The 22,797-nt window shown below is 43.1% G+C and overlaps 1 protein-coding gene across 1 annotated transcript in view; it reads left to right on the plus strand.

The window, feature by feature from the left end:
* The first annotated feature begins 1,228 nt into the window (after nt 1-1,228).
* Nucleotides 1,229-22,797, plus strand: part of PLCXD3 (phosphatidylinositol specific phospholipase C X domain containing 3) — a 136,134-nt gene continuing 114,565 nt past the window's right edge. The window contains exon 1 of the mRNA XM_080677295.1: nt 1,229-1,577. Within this exon, the coding sequence (XP_080533421.1) occupies nt 1,475-1,577 (103 nt within the window). The 5' untranslated portion in view covers nt 1,229-1,474. The remainder of the gene's footprint in view (nt 1,578-22,797) is intronic.

Raw genomic sequence — 22,797 nt, forward strand, 5'->3', positions numbered from 1 at the left:
ACAACCTGGGCATGTGCCCTTGACTGGAACTGAACCTGGGACCCTTCAGTCCACAGGCAGATGCTCTATCCACTGAGCAAAACCAGCTAGGGCTACCATGACCTCCTGAAGCTGATGCTCTATCCACTGAGCAAAACCAGCTAGGGCTGCCATGACCTCTTGAAGCTATGCATTGATTCTATGGGACAATGGAAAATTTGACCACACGCATAAGGCATTAGCTCTCCTTTCTCCATGTTTTCAAAGAGCTCCCGTTGGGAAGTACTCTTTGGGTTCTACATCCGTGTATTATAAGCAAGCTTGAGTTGTTCTTGTTAATGTTAATGGTCTACTGAAGTGAAATAGTCATCCCCATGCTTTAGAGCAGCTCTCGTTCTTACCTTGGCTTTCATGTCCCCATCACATTTGTAAGACTTGATTTCTCTCCTTGTCTTGTCTGAGAGCAGGTGGACCAAGACAGTTCTTTGGAGGCACAGTGAGTGATTTCTCTTGAGAGAGGCACATCTCTCTAGTCTGCCAGGGAATGAAAATCTAGACAGTCACACAGATCATTTTGAATGGTGCCCAATAAATTTCACCAAATGCTCCTGTCAATAATTACAGCATGTCCCTGGGAAATGTGGTCATTTTCTTCTAGCATCTGGCTTTGGGCTTATCCTGGGTGGCTTGACAATGACAGAGAGAGGACACAGGTAGCTTTCTCCATAGAAAGCACAAAGAGGTCTCATGATCAGAGCAATGAAGGGGTCGAAGGGCTTCTTTATCTTGAAATGTTGGGAACAGGATGCCAGGCATTAAGTAGGAACCACCTAGAACTTACTGCCCTTTGCCAACAGCACACGCTCGTCAACTATTCCAAAAATTAGGCCAAGTGGTGATTGCAGACCACCATTTTGTTATAAGCAGACCTGCGGGCTCCATCAGGCTGGGGAAAACATCACCTGTTGTAGCTTACAGAACGGAAAGCTCTTTGGTAAGAATGCGAAGTCCTGAAAGCCGGTGTGTGAAGTCACCTCTTGGGGAGAAGATAGCAGCCCAAAGTCTACCAAGATTTTAGGCTCAACCACAAGACTGCTTTTTATATAAATAGGATCAGGTAGTCACATCAAAGGGCCGAGCAAGACCATGAACCACGATTTAAAAAAAAAAAAAAAGCCAAGAAGAGCTGCAGGATGGCTAGAAAAGGCAGAGACGCAGAGGAGGGACAGGGCGGGAGGAGGGAGCCTGCGAGGGAGGGGAGAGAGGAGAAAGCTGAGCGCGGACGTCAGGAGCCACAGCTTGGGCAGAGTCTGGCGGAGGCACTGGGGAGCATGGGGTGTTTGGAATAATTATTGAAACCCGCGTGTGTCTGCGCCATCCTGTGGGTGTGGCGCAGAGCAGAGTGTAAACTCTAGCGGGGCTGGAGCAAACACTGGATTAGCGGCAGCAGCCTGCCGAGCAGTGCGGGACCCGCAGCGCGCACGCCACCTGCACGATGGCCTCGTCTCAGGGGACAAACGAGCTCAAATTCGCCGACTGGATGGCAACTCTCCCGGAGAGCATCCACAGCATCCCCCTCACCAATTTAGCTATTCCAGGTAGGGCGCAAGGCGCGCGGCGCCGCCACCTGCCCCGCCCTGCTGATCTGCCACTAGGTGCTAAGTTGCCACGGAGCCCGCGGGAGGGAAACTGGTCCCAGGGGTGGGTCTGGGGCCAGGCTAGCGCTGCCCGGGGGCCTCCGGCCTCCTGGCCTTTTCCTGACCTCAGGGGACCCTGGTACGGGGACCAAGGTGACTGCTTTTCCGCTGGGCTTTTGAAGCAGGCTGTGGCAGAGGGCTGGAGCGGGGAAAGGCTCGGCTGTGGGTTGGCCCCTGGTGCCCCTTCCCTCGTTTTTCTCCGCGGACTTGGAGGCGGGGGGCGCATCTGGGTCTGTGGGGGACAGTGCGCGGTGAGCGCGAGCTGGTATCCTGAGGGCTCCGTCCAGCGCCTGGACCTCCGACCCCATCCCTGTCACAGAATCCAGAGGATCTGGTAGATTTCTCCGTTCGAACTACCTGAGCCATTTCTCTATTCGTGGTCCCCCCGTCTCCTTTAAAGAGACAAAGCGCTTCCCCGAGAGGGATGAAAGTTGCGGGACCAGCGGCAGCGTGATCGCTGCCCTTGACCCGAAAGCTGACAGGGACGAGGGGCGGCGGGCGCCGGGGTGTAGTCTGGGAGGACCCGAGGGCCTGGCCGGGTGGCCACCGTGTGCACCGTGATCCCAGCGCTGTTAGCGACAATCAGCTCCCGGGTCATGAAGACAAGCCTTTGCGGACCCTGCGTTGCTGCTCCGGAGGGAGCCCTGAGCGGCGGCGGCGGAGGGGTGGGATTCACAGGAGAGGTGACTGTCCTGGTGCCCGGGTGTCCCCGCAGCCAGGAGAAAGGGAGGGATCCAGAGGCTTCAGCATGGCGCGCGTCTGGGACCAGAGTCTGGGCAGGTCTCCGGTCGGTGCGCGCAGCAACCCCTGGCTCAGGTGTGCAGTGGGGAGGACACTCCAGGACAGTGGGCCACGGCGACAGCCCGGACACGGCCACACTTCCTTACCAATCTGACTTTCCACTTGGGCTGCCGGCGTGGATGCCTAACCCTTGCAGGGTCGGACCAGAGGACAAATTACAAATTACACACAGGTGGTCCACACCTGCCCCTAGTTGAGCCCGATTAGGTTCAACCTCTGTTCTACCTCTTCTTGATTTGCTCCACCCAGCGCCCTCTCAGCCCCTGAGGGGAAACATAATTTAAAACAAACAAACAAAAACAAAAGCAAAAGAAGGGTTCTCTTGAAAATCCCAAGAGGTTCTAACCAGCAGTGCTGGAATTAATGAGCAGCCCAAATCAATGGCCCTTAGTCAAGTGGATGTCTGGCTGCTCTGATAGGCACGGGCCACACTCTTAGCACCACTGGGGCGGGGAGAGTCTGTGTCCTTGTGTCCTTAACACCACTGGGGCGGGGAGAGTCTGTGTCCTTGTGTCCTTTGAGAGGTAGCTTCCCAAGAGCCTAGGCGTCTCCAACTTAAAGAACAACCCAGCCTCGCCACTCTACGGTGCCTGATACCTGGGCGAGCCTAGGGAGTGCTCTTCTGAAGGAAATGGTAGAAAGTACACAACTTTGTTGGCAAAATTCCACTCTCACTTCCACAGGAGTTCCTATCCTCGTTTTTTTTCTTCCTTTTTCTTTGGTTTTAAAGTTACTTTCACATGGCCTCTCCCTGAGCATTCTGCACACATGGAAGGGAAGAGGGGTGAGCAATGCTTGTCTTTGTCCGATGTGTGACTCTCTAGAGACCAAGGGGTTAAAAGCCTAAATTCACAGTGCTGGTTCTGAGGGAAGCTACGACACCCTGTCTGAATCTCTTACATTTCTGTAATACTTGACTTTTCAGAGCCCTGGTATGTATAACAGATCACATAACCCTTCCCCAGACCCCACGAAGCAGGCATTGCTGGGACTGTGAACTCCATTTCACAAATGTAAAGATTGCAGCTCAGTGAAGGCAAATGGCCTAATATCAGTTCAGAGATCTGACCCGAAAGTGGTCCTTAGGGAAGAGCTTCTAGGAATTTTGGAGCAAAATGCTTTGGCGTTTGTATCTGGATAATTCAGCAGCAACAAGTACTGACCGGGTTGAAGGGACAAGGAAACATGCATTAACAAGAACAGGGCAATTTTCCTTTTCTCCCCATGGGACAAAGTCTCTGACTTCGATGTTCTGGTATACTTAGAGACATAAGATGGCATTGGAGGCAATGGGAATGTCCACCCCTTTCCCAATCCCTGTTGATATTATATTCCAAATGGACCCCCTGCAGAGCTTCCCATTCTCATCTCCAATACATCTGAGAACTATTTCTTCAAATCTACCCCCCACCCCACAGTTTCCCATGAGTCTGTAATGTAGATTTGGTAGAACCATACACATAACCCCAGGCCTAAAAATGGATTACGGCACTTTTCTGCATTACTCAACTGTGAGAAGTTTTGGAGGAAAAAAAAAGACATTCAAACTTTGACAGTCAGAAAAGACTAATTGGAGACTATTAAACACTAATGGAATAATTGCCTTAAAATCATGCTAATAGCTTCCTGGCTGCTACATGTTTACTTGGCCGCTTGCTAGAGCTTGAATTAAGTAATTACCTCCACCATTTAAAGCCACTCCTGATGCCCCACACAAGTGTCCCTGTGGAAGGAACTGCTGCTCCGTCATCCTCAAAACTTCAGGTTTTCAGCAGGTGACAGAATTGGAGCGTGAAGAGCTCCCTAATTAGGAGGCCATCACTTGGGGCAGTTAAACCAGAGGACTGGGGAGGGGCCGTGCTAAGAACAGTCTGCGAATGTGAGATACTCCCCAGCATGAGTTCATTGCTGGCCTCTCTAAACATTTCTCAGGGTCTGCATCTGGAATGTTTTCATAACCAAATCCCTCAGTGGCTATTTTGCATCTAAATGGCCTCATGATTTGGTATAGACTGACCTAAGGAATCAAGTTAATAATTGGTGTTAGGAGTTTTACTGTCATGTATCTTTCAAAGGGATGGCACTGTCAGGACACAGGGACAGGTACTCAGATCTCAGTCTCATGTATCACTTATTCTTCTCTCTGATGACACCAAACAAGGTTTTCATTCATTCATACATGTTTGTTTAACAATCCCCTGGCAGTCTGGGTGATGAATGATGCTTCCTCCCACCACAAGCAGGTGAGAGAGGATAAACAGGATGGCAGCAGGAAGACAACGTATAAAATGCAGGTGAAGGGGAGTCAGATGAATTTCTGGTGGACCTCTGGCATCTCTGAAGCAGAATTTTTAATTCTATAGTCACGGTAGCTCCAGAACCATTGAGAAGAGATTCATCATGGGACAAGCAAGCTGCTGACTAAGGTGTTGGTGGTCGGGGTCTGTGACAGGGGGTCATTCTGTCCAAAACCTAAATGATCAGGAAGGGTTTCTTTCCCATGGGAAGGGTCTGTTATGCATTTTCTGATAAGTGCTGAAAGTCTTCTTGTTGTGTTTTCTTGATGTTGAAGGAGTTCATATAGAGGATGTGACTGTCAGTTGACCCATGAGTAGGACTCAGGCAAGGCAATTGGAGTCTCCTCCCCCCTCCCCTGTCCTTGGATATTCGTTCTGCCCATGTTCCGTTCCCACAGCCAGAGCCATTTTCAAGGTCATAGCCTTTGAAGAGCGATGTGTTGTTGGGCCGTCTGGATGGTATATGTGGCTGAACCCAGTTAAGTCCTCTGTACAAGCTTTTAAGAGTCTGGCAGGCTAGTGTGGAGACCTCACCATGTGGCTGCCCAAGACAAGCCTGGTCTATAAGTTCCTTGCTAATGAAAGCTGCCACCTACCAATCTGGAGTGACCTGCCTCTCTCTTCACTCTCTCCTTGCCCTCTGGGTTCCTTGGCCAATTTGTGAACCAGCATTTGAACAGGAATTATTGATTATACTTTACATAGAAACACAGAAACACTCCAGAAATCAATAATTGTACCTGTCAATTTTATTCATTTCTTACAGAAAATGCCAGCACTGATGAAAAAAGAACAGTGATACTTAGGCAGGGAAATTAGACATCCCTACAGCTTTGATTTCTATGTTCTTATGTTTGCTTTTATTAGCTTTAATTTCTTCCCTTGCAGCAATCTCTTCTCATCGTCAGTTTTCCTGGAGCCAACTGTCTTCTTCCTTTTCCGTGTAATTCACTATTTCTATTTTGATTGGAGTGAGACCATCTACAGACAAATCTGGAACTGGATCTGATTGTGCAAATTTCTTTTAAAAAGTCGGGTTTTGTGTTTTTTTTTCTTCCATCTTTTTCGTTAAGATGGTTATATGGAAGTTAATTTTTCAAAGCACTCACTAAGAAACAAAAATGTTTAGGATGAATACCTTTCTTCTTGGCCTTTCCAATTCCCAGTTTTGCTTTTGTTAAAGAGGAAAATTAGAAGAATATCCGGAACATAATTTATTCTACTAGGACTTTTTCCCTGAGCGGTTGAATTGAATCACCAACTATTTTTAATCAATGTAATAAGGTGATGCTTATGTCATTTTACATACAGCTCATGAGGAGTTTTCTCATGTACACATGTGCTTTGCTCATGTTCCGTCAATAATCAAAGGCCTTTGCTACTCAGATTTGGGCCAGGGCCAGCAGCATGGGAGCTTGGTAGAAATGCAGCCCCTTAGACCCCCTCCCCGCAGGATGATTTAATCATGATCTGCCTTCTAACAAGATCACCAGGTGATTTACATACACATTTAACATTCGGGAACTGCAGCTTTGAGGGATCTCTCAGGGAATCCTTGTTGTAAGTGGCAGAGCCAAATTTAAATATGCATCTTTGACGAAGCTCTTCCTGTTGGACCATGCAGTCTCTCTGTGAGTGTTCAAATTCACCACCAGGCTTAGAGCCAGAGCCCTCTGTTTGCTCAAGGCTAATGGCCCAGGTTGGGAACACTTCTGTTAACTGACATTACAGTTTATCATGAACCTTGAACAATAGATGTGATTCAGTTGCTACTTAAGTGTTCAAATTAGGTCCTGTGATAAATGTAAAACATTTCCCTTCATTTCCTTAGAGTCCTGCTGCTCATTGACATCAGCCATCAGCAGCACTTAAATCCTCCCACCTGGTGATGCTAGTGGTCACTAATGACATTTCAGAAAACATCTCAGATGGTTCTTCATCCATTTGGTTTCATTTTTTGTTGTGATACTTGAATTATATTTATAGGGTGCAGATTCAGTCACTTTATCTGTAAGCTAGAACTTCTCACTATTGCTCTTAAGCAATAGTGGCACCATGAATACAAAAGTTAATAATAAGTAAGCCATCAAAAACAATTAGTACATTTTGATGGAAAGAAAATGATCAATCTCATTTGTATTTGTCAACTGTGCCTCATTTATTTCAAGCATGGTGTACATGGAATGGAAAGATGCTTAAATATGGCTATAACTATAACTCACTTGTTTAAATTGTAATTATTTGTCATAATCAGTGTTCTAAAATAGTTTAAAAATTTTAAAAGTCATTTCAAATTGCTAAAATGGATATTGCCATGTTTATATGTTAAAGCTCACAGGCTTTGCTCATAGTAAAGTTTCTCATATTCTTACTTTGAGTTTATTTTCTCTTATTTAATTCCAATACCACCCAAACAAAATAGAAAGAGTAAGTTACAAATAAGATTGTTGAGTGCCATACATCAGCAATAACAACAGGGACTATTTGTGAAGACTAACCAATGAAAACACAAAATGTAAAATCTTCTAAATCCTGACAGCCCAAAGGTAAAATCAAAGTCATATTGTCAGTTTCCGCTACTCCGAGGCACCTTCTTAATGGACTTCCAAATAGTTCTAGAAATCTCTGGATAAATTCTTCAGTCTTTTATAAGCCAGTTGTGGGGGCTACCACATGGTATCTAGCATTTTCCTTCTTTCCTGTTTTGGACGGTTGTCACGTTTGCTCCTTTGACCTCCAGAGGGACTGTGCTTCCATAGTTTTATACCCAAAACATTACTGCTGCTGGCAGTCCCACCGGGGCCTGTACTGTGTCTGCAGATGCCCAACATTGTGGATGTTAATGTGTAACAAGGCCCTGCACTCCACTGTGGTCAGAAGGTCCCAGAGCTGGGTCCCTCACTGTAGAAGCTGCTGATGCAGCTCCTACTCCTGCTGACCCTATGTGTGTGCCATCACCACTGAGCCAGGAGTGCCAACAATGCCAAACTTGTAATCTATTGCCAAGCATAGATGCCAACAGAAGAACTCTTAGAACTTACATTGATTATTTTGTTGTTGGCCCCTTGCCCTAAGACTCAAGTATGAGTTTATGAGAGCTGGGTAGAGGTCAGTATATTGGATAGATTTTATTCTATACTCTGCATCATTCTCAATGTTAGCTCTGTGTGTATGTATGCTGACTTTCTCGTAAGATAACTCCTTTTCCCAAGAAGCTTCTTGATTTTTCCTGTAAGTAGACCTCTGGTGGGTGCTACCTCATTACTTCTCCAGACAGATCCAGAAGTAGGGATACAGCTGGGGTCCCTATTGTTCCCAGTGAGCCGCCTTGGAAAATGTAAATAGAGCCAACTAATCTGATATACTTAAAGTCATTCCTAATAGCTCCATTTTTTTTTAAAGCACATTAGTAGAGTAATTGCTCTGAGCCTTCAAGAAAAGGTTAAATTTTACACACATGTGCACACATATGCACACATTTTAATTGTTGTTGGTTAAAGGTGTCAGCTCTGATATAATGGAAATTTTACCAATTACCACCAATGAGGCTGGCCTCTTATCCACAAGCCTTAGCTTTTGGAAACAGAGGGCATGTCTCCTTGATTGGCACTCAAGGAACTCCTTGAACTCAAATCATGGGATTCATATCCTCAAGAATCCTATATATTCTCTCAGATCTCCTTGTCTAGGTAGCATTAGGATCAGTCTCAGAAGATGGGAGACTGAAAAAGTATCTAAATTATATATTCCAGAAGGCAGAGAAAAGTGAGAGAGAAATTTGCCATGGTTTAGACAGAATCAGAATTCTGCTACCAGAAGCTTTCTTCAGCACCATATGCTTTTATTATGCTCTATTAAGAGAGGAAGCCAGGTCAGGAAGAGGGGCAGGAGGCAATGATTAAGCATTCTTGAGAAGCAGCCAGGATTAGTCACCTCCAGGGATCAGGTACTGAAACAGATGGGCAGTGACTTGCTAGCTGTGCTCTTATGTCCCCATGTTCCATTACAGATCCTGGGAGTGGACAGCCTTATACCACTCTATCCTAAATACCAGCTAATAACCATGTTTCCCATAGAATTCGTTTTTATGAAGCAGCCATGTTTATCCTTAGTCAACATTATAAAGGATGGTTGGGTTCCTTCATTCACTTGGAGAATTTTTATTTCATGAAGGATTGCTGTGATGAATGGCAATCCTAGCTGCCTGCTAGGCTTTCCTGGAGCCCCTCTCTGGCTTGTTGGGGGTTGAAGTAGACACACTTGAAGGAGTCCTGATGGGCAAATGGGAACTTATCTCAATGCACATCTCAAGTCATACTTCCCTGTAGTCATAAGGAGGAGGGGGAGGGGGAGGACTGCCTTAGCACAGTTATTCCTAAACACATTCTTGCCAGGACCTGCCCTGAGTTTCTCCCAGAAAAGAAAGGTGGTCAGGGGATGTAAAGGTCCTACCTTAAAAGTTGCTAGAAGGGCCCTAACCGGTTTGGCTTAGTGGATAGAGCGTCAGCCTGCGGACTGAGGGGTCCCGGGTTCGATTCCGGTCAAGGGCATGTACCTTGGTTCCGGGCACATACCTTGGTTGCGGGCACATCCCCGGTGAAGGCTGTGCAGGAGGCAGCTGATTGATGTCTCTCTCTCATCGATGTTTCTGGCTCTCTATCCCTCTCCCTTCCTCTCTGTAAAAAATCAATAAAATATATTTTAAAAAAAAGTTGCTAGAAGGGAAGGCTGCAATTGTGAAATTTTGTTCAGTTTTTATTATTCACATCTTCCTTTCTCTTTATATCAGCTCAGATTCCTTGGGTCCAGCAGAAGAGTCTTACTTCTGAAAATGTCCTTAATTCTCTTGTCTCACTCTTTCTTCTTCTACTTACCTGGAAAAACTCCAACTCAGTCAAATTCAATTTTCTATCTATCCCAATCCCAGACAACTTCGGTGGCCAAACATTTCTGGAAAACATTACACAGCTGGATACCTTGGACTCACTAGAAATTTCTGATCATGAATCTTACTGCACATCCCTAGTAAATTTATTTTCCTATTTTCTGAGATGATAATTCCGTACCTCTTTTTGCTCCTTAAATCAACATCTTCTTCCCACCTCACTCTAAACTTATGACCTCACTTCTTATTTTATGTGGATGCAAATAGATAAGAACTTCCTGTTTCTCATCATTAACTCATCAATGCTCCTGCACCTGGATATTCTGCTTTATTTTATTTTATTTTATTTTTATTGTGCATTTTTTAAAAGCCTCCTTTGACTGCATAATGGCTCCCTATACATTGCACTATTTCTCTGAATTTTGTAGAACTATCTCCTCTCTTCAGGTTGTTATTCCCCTTTCGATCCCTAGCCCATGCTAATTACATTATTTTTTCACCACTGCACTAAAATTTTTTTTATCGAGGCTGCCAACGATCTATATTTTGCCAAAGCTAATGGCTCATTCTCTATTATTTTATTTCACCTTTCAGCATCATTTGATGTGGCTGACCACACTTCTTGAAACATGTTCTTCTTCTACCTCCTTAATGCACTTTTAATTTATTAGATAAAAAAAAAAATAACATGAGATTAATCCTCATAGCAATTTTTGAAGTGTATAGTATTGTTAGCTGTAAGCATAATGGTGTCAGCAGTTCTCTAGAGCTTTTCATCTTGGATGACTTAAACCTCATACCCATTAAATAGCCACTCATCATTTCCCTTTCCCATGAGCTCCTGGCAACCACCCTTCGACTTTTTAGTTTGATAAGTTTGACTACTTTAGATACCTCATATAAGTGGAATAATGAAGAATTTGTCCTTTTGTGACTAGTTCCATGTCCTCAAGTTTCATTCATGTTGTAGCATAAGACAATTTCCTTCTTTTTTTCGGGGATGTATAATATTCCATAAAAGCTTAAAACAGTAAAGTAGGAATAATTTATCCTCAGAGGTGAAAGATCTGTACACTGAAAACTACAAAGCTTTGATGAAAAATTTTAAAGAAGACATGAATAAATGTAAAGGTATCTTAAGTTTATGGATCAGAAGAATTAGTATTATTAAAATATTCATACTACCCAAAGCCATTGATAGATTCAGTGTAATCCCTATCAAAATTCTAATGACATTTTACACAGAAATAGAAAAAACAATCCCAAATTTTGTATGAAACCACAAAAGACCCTGAATAGCTAAAGCAATTTTGAGAAAGAAAAAGCTGTGATATCATAATTTGATTACAGTAGATTCATAATAACCATTAGAATGGTTATTATGAATCTATGGTAATCAAAATAGTGTGGTACTTGCATTAAAATAGGTACATTGACCAGTAGAACAGAACCAAGAACCCAGAAATAAGCCCATGTGTATATGGTCAAGTAATATTTGAGAAGGGAGCCAAGAATTCTCAGTGGGGATAAGACAGTCTTTTCAATAAATGGTGCTGGGAAAACTGGTTATTCACATGCAAAAGGATGAAATTGGGTCCATAGCTTATACCATATACAAATATCAGCTCAAAATGGATTTTCTTAAATATAGATCTGAAACTATAAAACTCCTAGGAGAAAACATAGGAAAAAAAGCTTCTCAATATTGGTTTTGGTAGTGACTTTTTGGATATGACACCAAAAGCACAAGCAACAAAAGCAGAAATAAATAAGTGGGACTATATCAGATTAAAAAAATTCTTGCACAGCAAAAATAAATAAATAGGTCAACAAAATGAAGAAGCAACTTAAAGAATGGTAGAAAAGATTTGCAAATCTGATAAGGTGTTAATTTCCAAAATATATGAGGAACTCCAACAACTTAACAGCAAAAAATTAATAATAGTAATCAGATTTTAAAATTGGCAAAGAGGACCTGAATAGACATTTCCCAAAGAACATATACAAAGAACAAATAAGTATATGAGAAGATGCACAAAATCACTCACCAGGGAAGTATAAATCAAAACCACAATGAGATACCACCTCACACATATTAGAGTGGTTATTATCAAAATGACATGATTGACCTGGCTACAGATTCTGGGGTCATCTCAAACCCCTGCTGGACTTGTGCGGGTGGACTCCTAATTAGAGGGCGTGGCCAGTTATTTCTTTAGGATCTTATAGCCTCTCACTCCCTCTGGTGTCTATCATCATGCCACGCATTTATGTTTGTTCTCAGCAGTTTCGTGGCATCGATGCCAGGTCTCATCAGAGCTCCAACACAGCAAGACTGCAGCCAGTTCCTTGGGCAGCCCCTGAAAAGCCAGAATGTTGGACACATGCCCTACTCTCTCTCCCCACCAAGGGACAGGCTGCCAAGCTCTACTGGCCTGTGTCTGGGGTACGGCAGGTCCTCTGGAGAAGCAACAGGCCACTCAGCGTTTCTGTCCCCCGTGGCCCCTGTCATCTGGAGGATGCTTGGTTTCATGTGTGCTCTAGACAGGCAAGACAGAAGCCAGTTCCTCAGGCAGTGCCACCCTCCCCTCCCCCTGCCAAATCACAGTATTACTAATATGGCCCAATCTTCCTCTCCAAAAAAGAAGCTGGGAGCTGGCACTGGGAGTTTCCTCCCAATCGTGTGGCTCTGGGCCAGGGGGAGGAACTCTGATGAGATCGTGCTGCAGGTTTTCCTCTCGGCTTCAATGTGGCTGGCTTCACACTTGTGTGGGTTTCTGGATCTCTCCTAAAAGGAAAGGTTCGTGTATTGTTGAAGCCGTGTCTCCGAGGGAGGAAGAAGGGTTTGGGGCGTTCTAGTCTGCCATCTTGCTAATGTCACTCCTTACTGAACTCTCTTGTGTTTCCAGCTTCACGTGTTGTTTCCTTTAGGCCATCTGTGCTAAGTATGTCTTCTTATCTTTACATATGAAGACATGTGGAGGACCCAGGGCTCAGGCCATGATCCCTTTTTCCTATAACTATACTTTTCCCTTAAGGGACAACATCTAAACCTATGGCTTGACATGATATCTCTATGTCCATGATTCCCAAGAGTATGCCATTGGCCAGACCTCTCTGCTGCACTCTATCCTCATATATCCCACTGCCTCCCCATCATTTGCATGTGGATGCCCTATAGAAATATCAGCTTTAACAGGACCCAAAAACTACTGAGTTCACCATTCATTGTCAAGTTTGTTTCTAATCAAGTTTCCCTCATCTAAGTATTTCGTATCACTATCCCTCAGTCTTTCAAGCCTGCGAATCCTTGGAGCCATTCTTCATTTCTTTATCCCCCCATCAGGCCTTCTAAAATCACCCTATCAGTAAATCTTATTGGATCTTTTTCCAAAATGTATACTAAATCCTTTTATTTCTCACTACTCCTCCATGACAACCCTAATCTAGTTACTGTCATCTCCCACATACATTACTCCAAAAGCATAGATTAGGGACATCACTCACCTGTTTAAACCCTCTGCATTTAGTCACTGAAATCGCTGTCTATCTCTGACCACAGCTCCTTCCCCCTTTTCTCACTCACTAATCGTAGCCATGCTTTCTGGCTTTCACACCCTCCATCCAGACTTCTAGGCTCACAGATCTGCTTGGACTCTTCCTCCAGAGCTTCGGCCGTCAGTCTCCCCCTCCTTCTGGCCTCCACTCTGATGCCTTCTCCTTGGGAGACACTCCCTGACTCTGTTAACCAGTGCAGTGTACGTTCATCTTCATCACTCCTTCTAACAATTGCTTCATTTATCTTCTTCATGGTGCTGGAGGAAGTAGCAACAACATTGTTTATATATTTATTATCTGTCAACTGAATAGACCATAAGCACCTTGAGTGCAGGACCTGGTCCCAGAATATGTGTCCTATAGTCAATGACTAACAGATGACAAGGCCCGTATAGAAGGACTCTGGTCTTGCTCAAAGGCCTTTCTTCTGTTGACTGAAAACAAGGCAATCCAAAGAAAGTGTTCCAAATCAGCTCCATTGTTTGATTTTTTAAAACAAGTCCTGACCAAAACCAAACTAATTTTAGCGAAGGGATGATCTCAAGGAGTTTTGATAGAGTAAACTGGACCCAATGTTTTTTGAATGAGACACGTGACAATTGAACAAAGTAAAACAGGAATATGTTTTATATAGCCGTTGTCATTATGGCACTACATGTTCAACCAATTTTCTTATAAATTCTTTATTTATATGCTTAATGGTTATTGATCATAGTAACAGCTTTGAAGAACTATCAGATTGGACTGTGTCTTCCAAAAAAAAATAATGATGCTATCTTTAACACTGCTTTATTTTTTAAAGTGTGTATTCTAATAATTTGTAAGCTGGTAATTCAACTTGGTGACTTATTTAGCCAAAATATTCAACCCAGCAATTATATTGAATAATGCTTTATTATTTTGTTAGCCTATGTATTGGAATATGGGAAATTCTGTTAAAATAGAACAAAACTGTACATGATAGCCAACAGGCAAAAAAAAAGATGATTTGTCTAAAGAAACCAATATAGTAGCTTTAAAGTGCCATTTACAAAAGATCCAAGAACTGGCATTTAATTTCAGAAATGTGTCAAGATGGCCGAAGTCAAGAAAGGGCTGGGGCTACAGCTAGGAAGAAAGTACCAAGGTCTCTCTCTTCACTCTGCTGGGAGCTAGTACAAGGAAGGGCTAGCACATGACCTGGAGCAGGTGGTGTGAAATTAATGGATGAGAAAAAGAAATAAGTACTCTCTAATTCAGGCAGAGGAGGCATAGTTTAAAAATGCAGGCTCTGGTTTCAGATACTGGAGCTTGAAGCCCGTTTTTGCCATTTGTTAGCTCTGTGACTCAGGGGAAATTACTGAACTCTCTCTGCGCTTCAGTTTTCTCAGCTGAAATGTGGGGATAATAATAGTACTTCTTAGGTGGTTGTGAGGATTAAACGAGGATACACGCCAAATGCCGAGCAGTGCCTGGCAGACACGATGCTCCCTATTCATATTTTATCTGTGATTTTTTTTATCAGGATGGATAATCTTTAGTAGAAAAGTGAGCTGATAGTAAGGAAGAATGTTTTCAAATGTGGTCAAACTTTCATGCCAAGGCAATATATATATCTTCAAATACTAAAGGAAAAAACTGATAAAATATCACAGAACCAAACAGCCATTTCTAGAGATTGTAAAAACAGATGTAAAGATATGTAAATATCACAAGGTCCAAAACAGGATACATGAATGCCAGCAACTTTATAAGAAGAAACATGAATGGTTTGTGAGTAATTATAAAAGGAAGTAAAGGTAATCTACATCCTTAGTAAGGGATCACCTTTTATTGTGAAAAGGATACAAGATATTCTTGGAAGATACAAGACCCCAATTGCAGTCCTGGATCTGCAACCAAGTCTTGAGCAAGTTACTTAATACACCAGTTCTCTGATGTTACATCTGAAAAACAGCTTAGCACTGGATGTTGTGGACAAATTTGGTTCAAGCCATGGTTCTGCTATCTACCAGCTGACTCAGGGGAGCCAAAAAACAAACAAATAAACACACAGAAAACCCCTCCCTGGGCTCAATTACCCCTCTCTAAAATGGAGATAGACAGTACCAACCTCACATCCTTTGCTAAGAGTACTCAATAGGATAGTATACCTGTCACAGAGTGAGTGGTCAATAAAAGTAGCTCTTCTCATCATTCCATCCTATCTAATTGGTCTCATTTACTTTGCCCCTGTTTTCTGCCTCTCTAAGCTCCTTTTTCCTTCATACTTTCAGTTAAAGCCTCTTAACTTTTCTCTCTTCCATTTTCAGACTCAGTACTGCCTTAGGCCCCAGAACCAGTCCAACCATAATCAAGAGAACGCGAAGAGGGCTATGCTAACAGTTCCCTTCCTGTGTCTAGCACTTGGCTCTCTGAAGCATCTGGGTACAGAAAGATGGGCTATCTTGCTACAGTGAGAGGGATGGATGTGAGTGGCCCAAAGAGGGAATGGATCTTCTTGTTGGTGGAGAAGATGCTGGCCAGGTAGACACAGTGATTTGGAGAATATCCATATTCATACAGGACAGTGACCAGCAATAATTCTGGTTCAGTAGAGGGAACAAGGTTCATTATATGGACAGAAATAATAGGAAATCTACAAGCAGATTTCCCAGAAACACAGGGAGCCTTCCACCATTTTGAACTTCCTTGTATGAAGTCTACTTGTCCAAGTCTGAGCTTTGGACACCACTTTAGATGACCAGACTTTTCTCTCTAAGATTAAGTTCTTCTGCCTGGACTATACCCACATCCTAGGATGAGAAGAGTTCTGTGAGATCCCTCCTGCACAGTCCCAGAATGCCTAACTGAATGCTCTCTCACTGTGATTTATGAGAAAACTCCAGTTTGTTACATTACTGATTGATTATGCTAACTACCTGCTTTCCAGGTTCTCTTCTAATGCCCAGGTTTTGAGATTTGTGGGTTGTGTTTTTTTTGTGTGTGTGTGTGTGTGCTTTCTTGATGGGGTCATATCAGGTTCCCTTTAATTGGAATCCTTTATGCTTTGAATGATATATGTAGAAACCGATCTTAAAATGAACTTGCCTAGTGGAGGAACCTTGAGATCATTAGGCTAAATGAAATAAACCAGTCACAAAAGGACAAATACTGCATGATTCCACTTATGTGATGTACCTACAGTCATTGAACTCATAGAGAGTGGAAATGGTGTATAGTTTCAGTTCTGCAAGATGAAAATGTTTTGTTGCACAGCAGTGTGAAACACTTAACACATTGAACTGTACACTTAAAAGTGGTTAAGGTGGTACATTTTTTGTTATGTTTGCCATTTTTTGTGTTGTTTTTTTTAAAAAATATATTTTATTGATTTTTTACAGAGAGGAAGGGAGAGGGATAGAGAGTTAGAAACATCGATGAGAGAGAAACATCGATCAGCTGCCGCCTGCACACCCGCCACCGGGGATGTGCCCGCAACCAAGGTACATGCCCTTGACTGGAATCGAACCCAGGACCCTTCAGTCTGCAGGCCGACGCTCTAAACACTGAGCCAAACTGGTCAGGGCTTGTTTTTGTTTTTAACCACAATTGAAAAAACAAACTTGCTCAGTCAGATCAATGTTTATGTCTTTAAAAAAAAAAAAAATATATATATATATATATGTATATATTTATGTAGAGAGTGAAAGAGGGAGAGAGAGAAACATTGATTTGTTGTTCCACTTATTTATGCATTCATGGGTTGATTCTTGTATGTGCCCTGACCATAGGATTGAACCCACAACCTTTGTATAACAGAAGGATGCTCTAATCAACTGACCTACCCAGCTAGAGCCTTTTTTTTTTTTTTTAAGATTTATGGTTTTTGACATAAGCACCTGGAGGCTTGCTTGTAGTTTTCCGTAGTGTTTGAATCCTTTGAGGCTCTAACGCTAAGAAAGGGCTGCTTCTTTAGCTTTACTCCCAGCTATCAGGCTAACAATCTTGTATTTCCTTCTTCTTACTTCATTCATGATCTTACTCATTGAAGATGGCAAAATCACATTACCTTCTTAGGTTTCTGTTTCTTTAATGTGACATCACTAACGTTCTTTGTCCTCTTAAGTATCCTGCTGGTAAGGGTTAATGCACTAATATGTGGAAGCTTTCAAATTCTTTATATTGGAAACATCTTCTGGGTTTGGATACATTTAGGATTCACATTGCCCATAATTACGTCCCAAAAAGACTTTCTTTTCTTGGGTGGAGTTGGTGGCACCCTACTGCAACTTGGACAAGATCAGAATTCATTCATTCAGAAATTACATACTAAACACTAAATATATTTCAGGCCGTCCTAGGGGTTGGGTGGAGGTAAAACAAGCTACATTAGACAATTTCTGTCACTAGCAGGAAGGAAACCATAAATAACTACGGAAAAACTACAACACAAACCTTTGGAAGAATTCACCTAAATCAGAGGGTCATGTTGATTTTCATTGAAATACCTGCGCTTCAGGTAAAACAAGTCCTTTGCATGGCTTTTCATTTCACATTCACATTTCGAACATGGGCACAGAGGCTGGGGCCTGGCACTCTTAAGTCGGTATCCATGTGGCTTGGGACCTGAATAGCCAATGAAACAGTGAAAATTGCAGTCTTTAGTCCCAATAATCCAGATGAAGGGCCTACCCTTCCACTTTCCCAGGGGAGTGTCTGTGGGCTCACTTCCTCTTCTTCCTGAAGGAAATTGGGAGAAGGGGAGCAGTGGCAGAGGTGCCAGCACTATCCCAGAAGCCTCCCGACCTTCTGCTGACCTTGTTCCACACATGACCTAGTTTCTTTCACAGTCTCCTCCCAGGCCCATTGACAGTTGCATGAAATCATAGGATACTCTTTGTCTACCTGCATCCTCAACTTCAGACCTGAGCCACGGTGATACCAAAAGCAAGTGTCTCTTCTTTTGCCTGGCCTTTTCAGAAGCTATCGATCTAGTTGGAGAGCACTTGCTGAGCTTTGTAGTTTTAAAGAGAGGGGGAGGGCTAAAAATAGCACTCTACTTCTAAATCATTTGAGTTACTTTTGGAAAAAGTGGTTTAATTCATAAGCAAATGGGCTTCTTAATAACAGACCTAGCATTCCACTGCCTTACCTTAGGGACTCTAATTGTCACCACCTGGCCTAGAGGAAAGCAAACAACACATTCTCTGGTGGGGCAGGATGCCTCTGAAGAGAGAGGCAAGTGATTCATTTTATAAAGTCATTCCTACACCCTTAGTGGAAAGAACCAAGGAAGTTGGCAGGGAGAGGCTAGGGACCTTAGAAGTAAGGAAGGAATTTTCTCCCCTCAGACACTCTCTACTCAAGTTTCTACAGGACTTCAGCTTTGTCTTTTTCCATAATCCTCTGAAGTACTTAAGTTATGCCTTGAGTCATAGTTCCCATGATCAATTCTACCATCTAATTGGACACAAGGATACTGCCCCTCCTCTCCTCTCTCCTCTCCTCTCCTATCCTCTCCTTCTCCCTTTCCTTCTCTCTCTCTTTTCCTTCCTTCCTTCCTTCCTTCCTTCCTTCCTTCCTTCCTTCCTTCCTTTCTCTCTCTCTCTTTCTTTCCCATCTCCTTCCTCCCTCCCTCCCTCCCTCCCTCCCTTCCTTCTTTCCTTCCTTCCTTCCTTCCTTCCTTTCTCTCTCTCTCTCTTTCTCTCCCATCTCCTTCCTCCCTCCCTCCCTCCCTTCCTTCTTTCCTTCCTTCCTTCCTTCCTTCCTTCCTTCCTTCCTTCCTTCCTTCCTTTCTCTCTCTCTCTCTCTCTCTCTCTCTCTCTCTCTCTCTCTCTCTCTCCCATCTCCTTCCTCCCTCCCTCCCTTCCTTCCTTCCTTCCTTCCTTCCTCTCTCTCTCTCTCTCTCTCTCTCTCTCTCTCTCTCTCTCTCTCCCATCTCCTTCCTCCCTCCCTCCCTCCCTTCCTTCCTTCCTTCCTTCCTTCCTTCCTTCCTTCCTTCCTTCCTTTCTCTCTCTCTCTCTTTCTTTCCCATCTCCTTCCTCCCTCCCTCCCTCCCTCCCTCCCTTCCTTCTTTCCTTCCTTCCTTCCTTCCTTCCTTTCTCTCTCTCTCTCTTTCTCTCCCATCTCCTTCCTCCCTCCCTCCCTCCCTTCCTTCTTTCCTTCCTTCCTTCCTTCCTTCCTTCCTTCCTTCCTTCCTTCCTTCCTTTCTCTCTCTCTCTCTCTCTCTCTCTCTCTCTCTCTCTCTCTCCCATCTCCTTCCTCCCTCCCTCCCTTCCTTCCTTCCTTCCTTCCTTCCTCTCTCTCTCTCTCTCTCTCTCTCTCTCTCTCTCTCTCTCTCTCTCCCATCTCCTTCCTCCCTCCCTCCCTTCCTTCCTTCCTTCCTTCCTTCCTTCCTTCCTTCCTTCCTTCCTTCCTTCCTTCCTTCCTTCCTTCAATTTAAACTATCTCTAATTGCCTTCTGGGTTTGTCTCAGCCCCATACCCTGTCAACAAAACTTCACAGCCAAGTATTATTTATGATGGGTAATTTCACTCAATATGTCTAAGCTCCTGTTCCTTTAGAGGGCCCATCATGGTGTATGTGACTCATCATGGTACAAAAATGGTTTTCTCTAGCTAGTTGTCATTTAACTTTTCTGGTACTCAGAGTCCTTTTCTTTAAAATTAAGGGATTGAACTGGTTGATCCCTGGATTCCTCTCTTACCCTATGACTCTGTAGTAAATTGAGATATTGGCCTGCATTATTTACCTCTTTATACATCCACTTGGCATACCCTCATGCTGACCAAAGGATACGTCTCTACTTCTTGACTTCGGAATTGGCCATATGACTTTCTGAGAATAGGACAGAAGGTCGAGTATGCCAGTTCTGAGCCTACGCCTTAAAGAGGCCGCCCTCTTATACTTCAGCCATTACTATTTGAGCAGCTTTCCCTGGGTATCCTGCCAGTCTAAGAGGTGGATGAGAGACATGTGGAGCAGAGCCATGCAAGTCACTGCTGCCTGAAGTCGGCTTTCTCCGCCTCTCAGATTCGTATGGTTGTTGTCACTGAGATTTTGAAGTTCTTTGTCTACCACATCATTATGGAAATACCTAACCGATATAGTCTCCATAGCGGGAGTGTTTTGCACTTCATAACACTTGATAAACATTGGTTGAATGATTTTATTATTGAACATTGTTTCACTGTACTGCTTTTGCATGAAGCACAATGGTCAAAATAAAATAATCCTCTGAATTTCTTGTCTTATTAATCGAAAGTACAGTGACTAGGGATGCTTAAAAAACTTTCTGTAAGGGAAAGGGGAGTTACCTAGTGTTATATTTTTCAGGCATTTCTTAAAGTACTTTCACCCCTACAACTATACCTAACCCCACTCCTAGCCAGGACATGCCTGCCACCAATCCTTAGAGACTCCACTCCCTGCGAGTTCCCTTGAGAAGGTTCTTGAGTGACTTTGTAATTTTGCCAGCTGGTTTTTTTTGAGCCATTCTGACCTAGATCATTTGGGGTAGAAAAGAGAGGCTGCTAAAGAAATGAAGACTTTTGATGAGACTATTTTCACTGGATTCTTTACAAATTAGGTCAGTTATAATCAGATAAGAGCAGGAGACTCTGTAGTGGATAAGTAGAAAATTAGGCTGTGATATAGAACAGCCTTTTCAAAATAACTTCTAATACCTAGATAAGTTTTTCTGGAGCAAGCCGCAATGCTGAGAAATCCAGACTTTGGAAGTGAATTATGATACAAGAGGGTTGGATCTTAAGGATCATGGAAGAGATATCTTGATCCTGAGTAGCACTGTAGACCAGCCATCTGAGAAAAGATGGACCTGATCCTTTGAAGTGCCTTTCAAGTAGAATCAGGTAATGAGGTTGCTGAAACTCAGAGAAGGTATGAAATTGGCCCAAATTTTCTCACCCACCCAGTGACATCCTAGTCAATGTCTATAATGCTGTGCTAATAAAGTATTTTTTTAATTGATCTGCCATAAGCTCTTCAGTGTATTAAGAGATACAAAAACAAAACAAAGCAAAACAGAAACGGTCTGACTGGTGTAGCTCAGTGGTTGATTCCTGATCAGGCCACATGCAAAGGTTGCGGACTCGATTCCCAGTGGGGGCCATGCAGGTGGCAGCCGATCAATGAGTCTCTCTCATCATTGATGTTTCTCTCTCTCTCTCTCCCTTCCTCTCTGAAACCAATAAAAATATTTTTATGGAAAAGAGATTTAAAAAGATAATCAGATATTATAGAAATGAGTTACTAGTAGTACAATTGCCATTTCCTGGGTTCCTACTTTGGACTAAATTATTTTTATCTATATAATTTAATTTTCATAATTATACTATAAAGTTAGTAATGTTATTCCCATTTTTCAGATGAGGAAACTGAAGCTTAGAGGAAAGAAGTGAATTTTTTTCTCTAAGTACATAGGATCAGATATATGAAACATGGACTCTGGCTTTGCGGAGGTTGAGGGAGTTTGCTCAGGATGACAGGTCTAGGAAAGTGAAGTGGGGGGGGGGGAGGGTATGAGCAGTACCAGTGACATGAGGTTGTCTAAGAGAGAAGGCCTTGAACATGAAAGATGTAGAGATGGGGTCTCAAGCTTGTCTGTAGATGGCTTTGAGGTCCATATAGTCTTTGCATCTGCTCAACTCTGCTGTTTTACATGAAAACAACCATGGAAATTGGTAGCTAATGAACATGGATGTGTTCCAATAAAGCATCATATAAGGTCACTGAAATTTGAATTTCTCAAAAATGTAAAGTCACAACGTATTCTTCTTTTGCCTTTTTTTCAGCTATCTAAGAATATAAATTCATTCTTAGCATGTAGATTGCCTAAAAACAGATGGTAGAGTGAATTTGGCTTGTGGTCTGTAGTTTGCTGACCCCTGGTCTAGTGTCCAGCAGGGCATTTTTGTAGCAGGAAATGGGAAGAGCATTGTCATTGAATACTATACAACAGGGAAATCTCTGGAAACTATATTGTATAATCTCAAAACAGTGGAAGACCGGAGAGTTAAACACTGCTGTGTCACCTAGAATAATGTTTTATCCTTTAAAAAGCCTGGATGAAAACTTTGGGATCTTTTAAACTTTCTGCCCTTCAGTTTCCTCCTCAGTGAAATGTGACCAATAAGACTGTTTATTCTCTGTGTCTGGTTTCCCAAGTTCAGCAATTCACCAGGCGGAATCCCAGCATTCAGCACATGGTCCTACTCAGAGTTATGACTTACCACAGTGAAAGGACACAAACCAAGACCAGTAAAGGGAAGAGGCACATGGGCCAAGTCTAGGAAAGTCAGGACAAGTTCCAATGGTCCTCTCCCAGGAACTCACATGGGATGTGCTCAATTCTCTTAGCAATGAGCATGACAACACATTTGAAATGTTGTACCTAGAGAAGCACATTACAGATTCAACACCTAGGCTTTCTATTGGGGGCAGATCACACAGGCATCCTCTGCCTGGCATGTATCAAATTCCAGATATAACACATAAACCACATGTCTGTACAAGTAGTTTAGGCAGAGTAAGCCACTCATCAGCTGAATTCTGCAAATGGTGGAAACCTTCCTGAAATCCAAGTTCCTAGATGCCAGCC

Source organism: Plecotus auritus (assembly GCF_963455305.1).
Source record: "Plecotus auritus genome assembly, chromosome: 7".
In the NCBI taxonomy this organism is placed as follows: Eukaryota; Metazoa; Chordata; class Mammalia; order Chiroptera; family Vespertilionidae; genus Plecotus; species Plecotus auritus.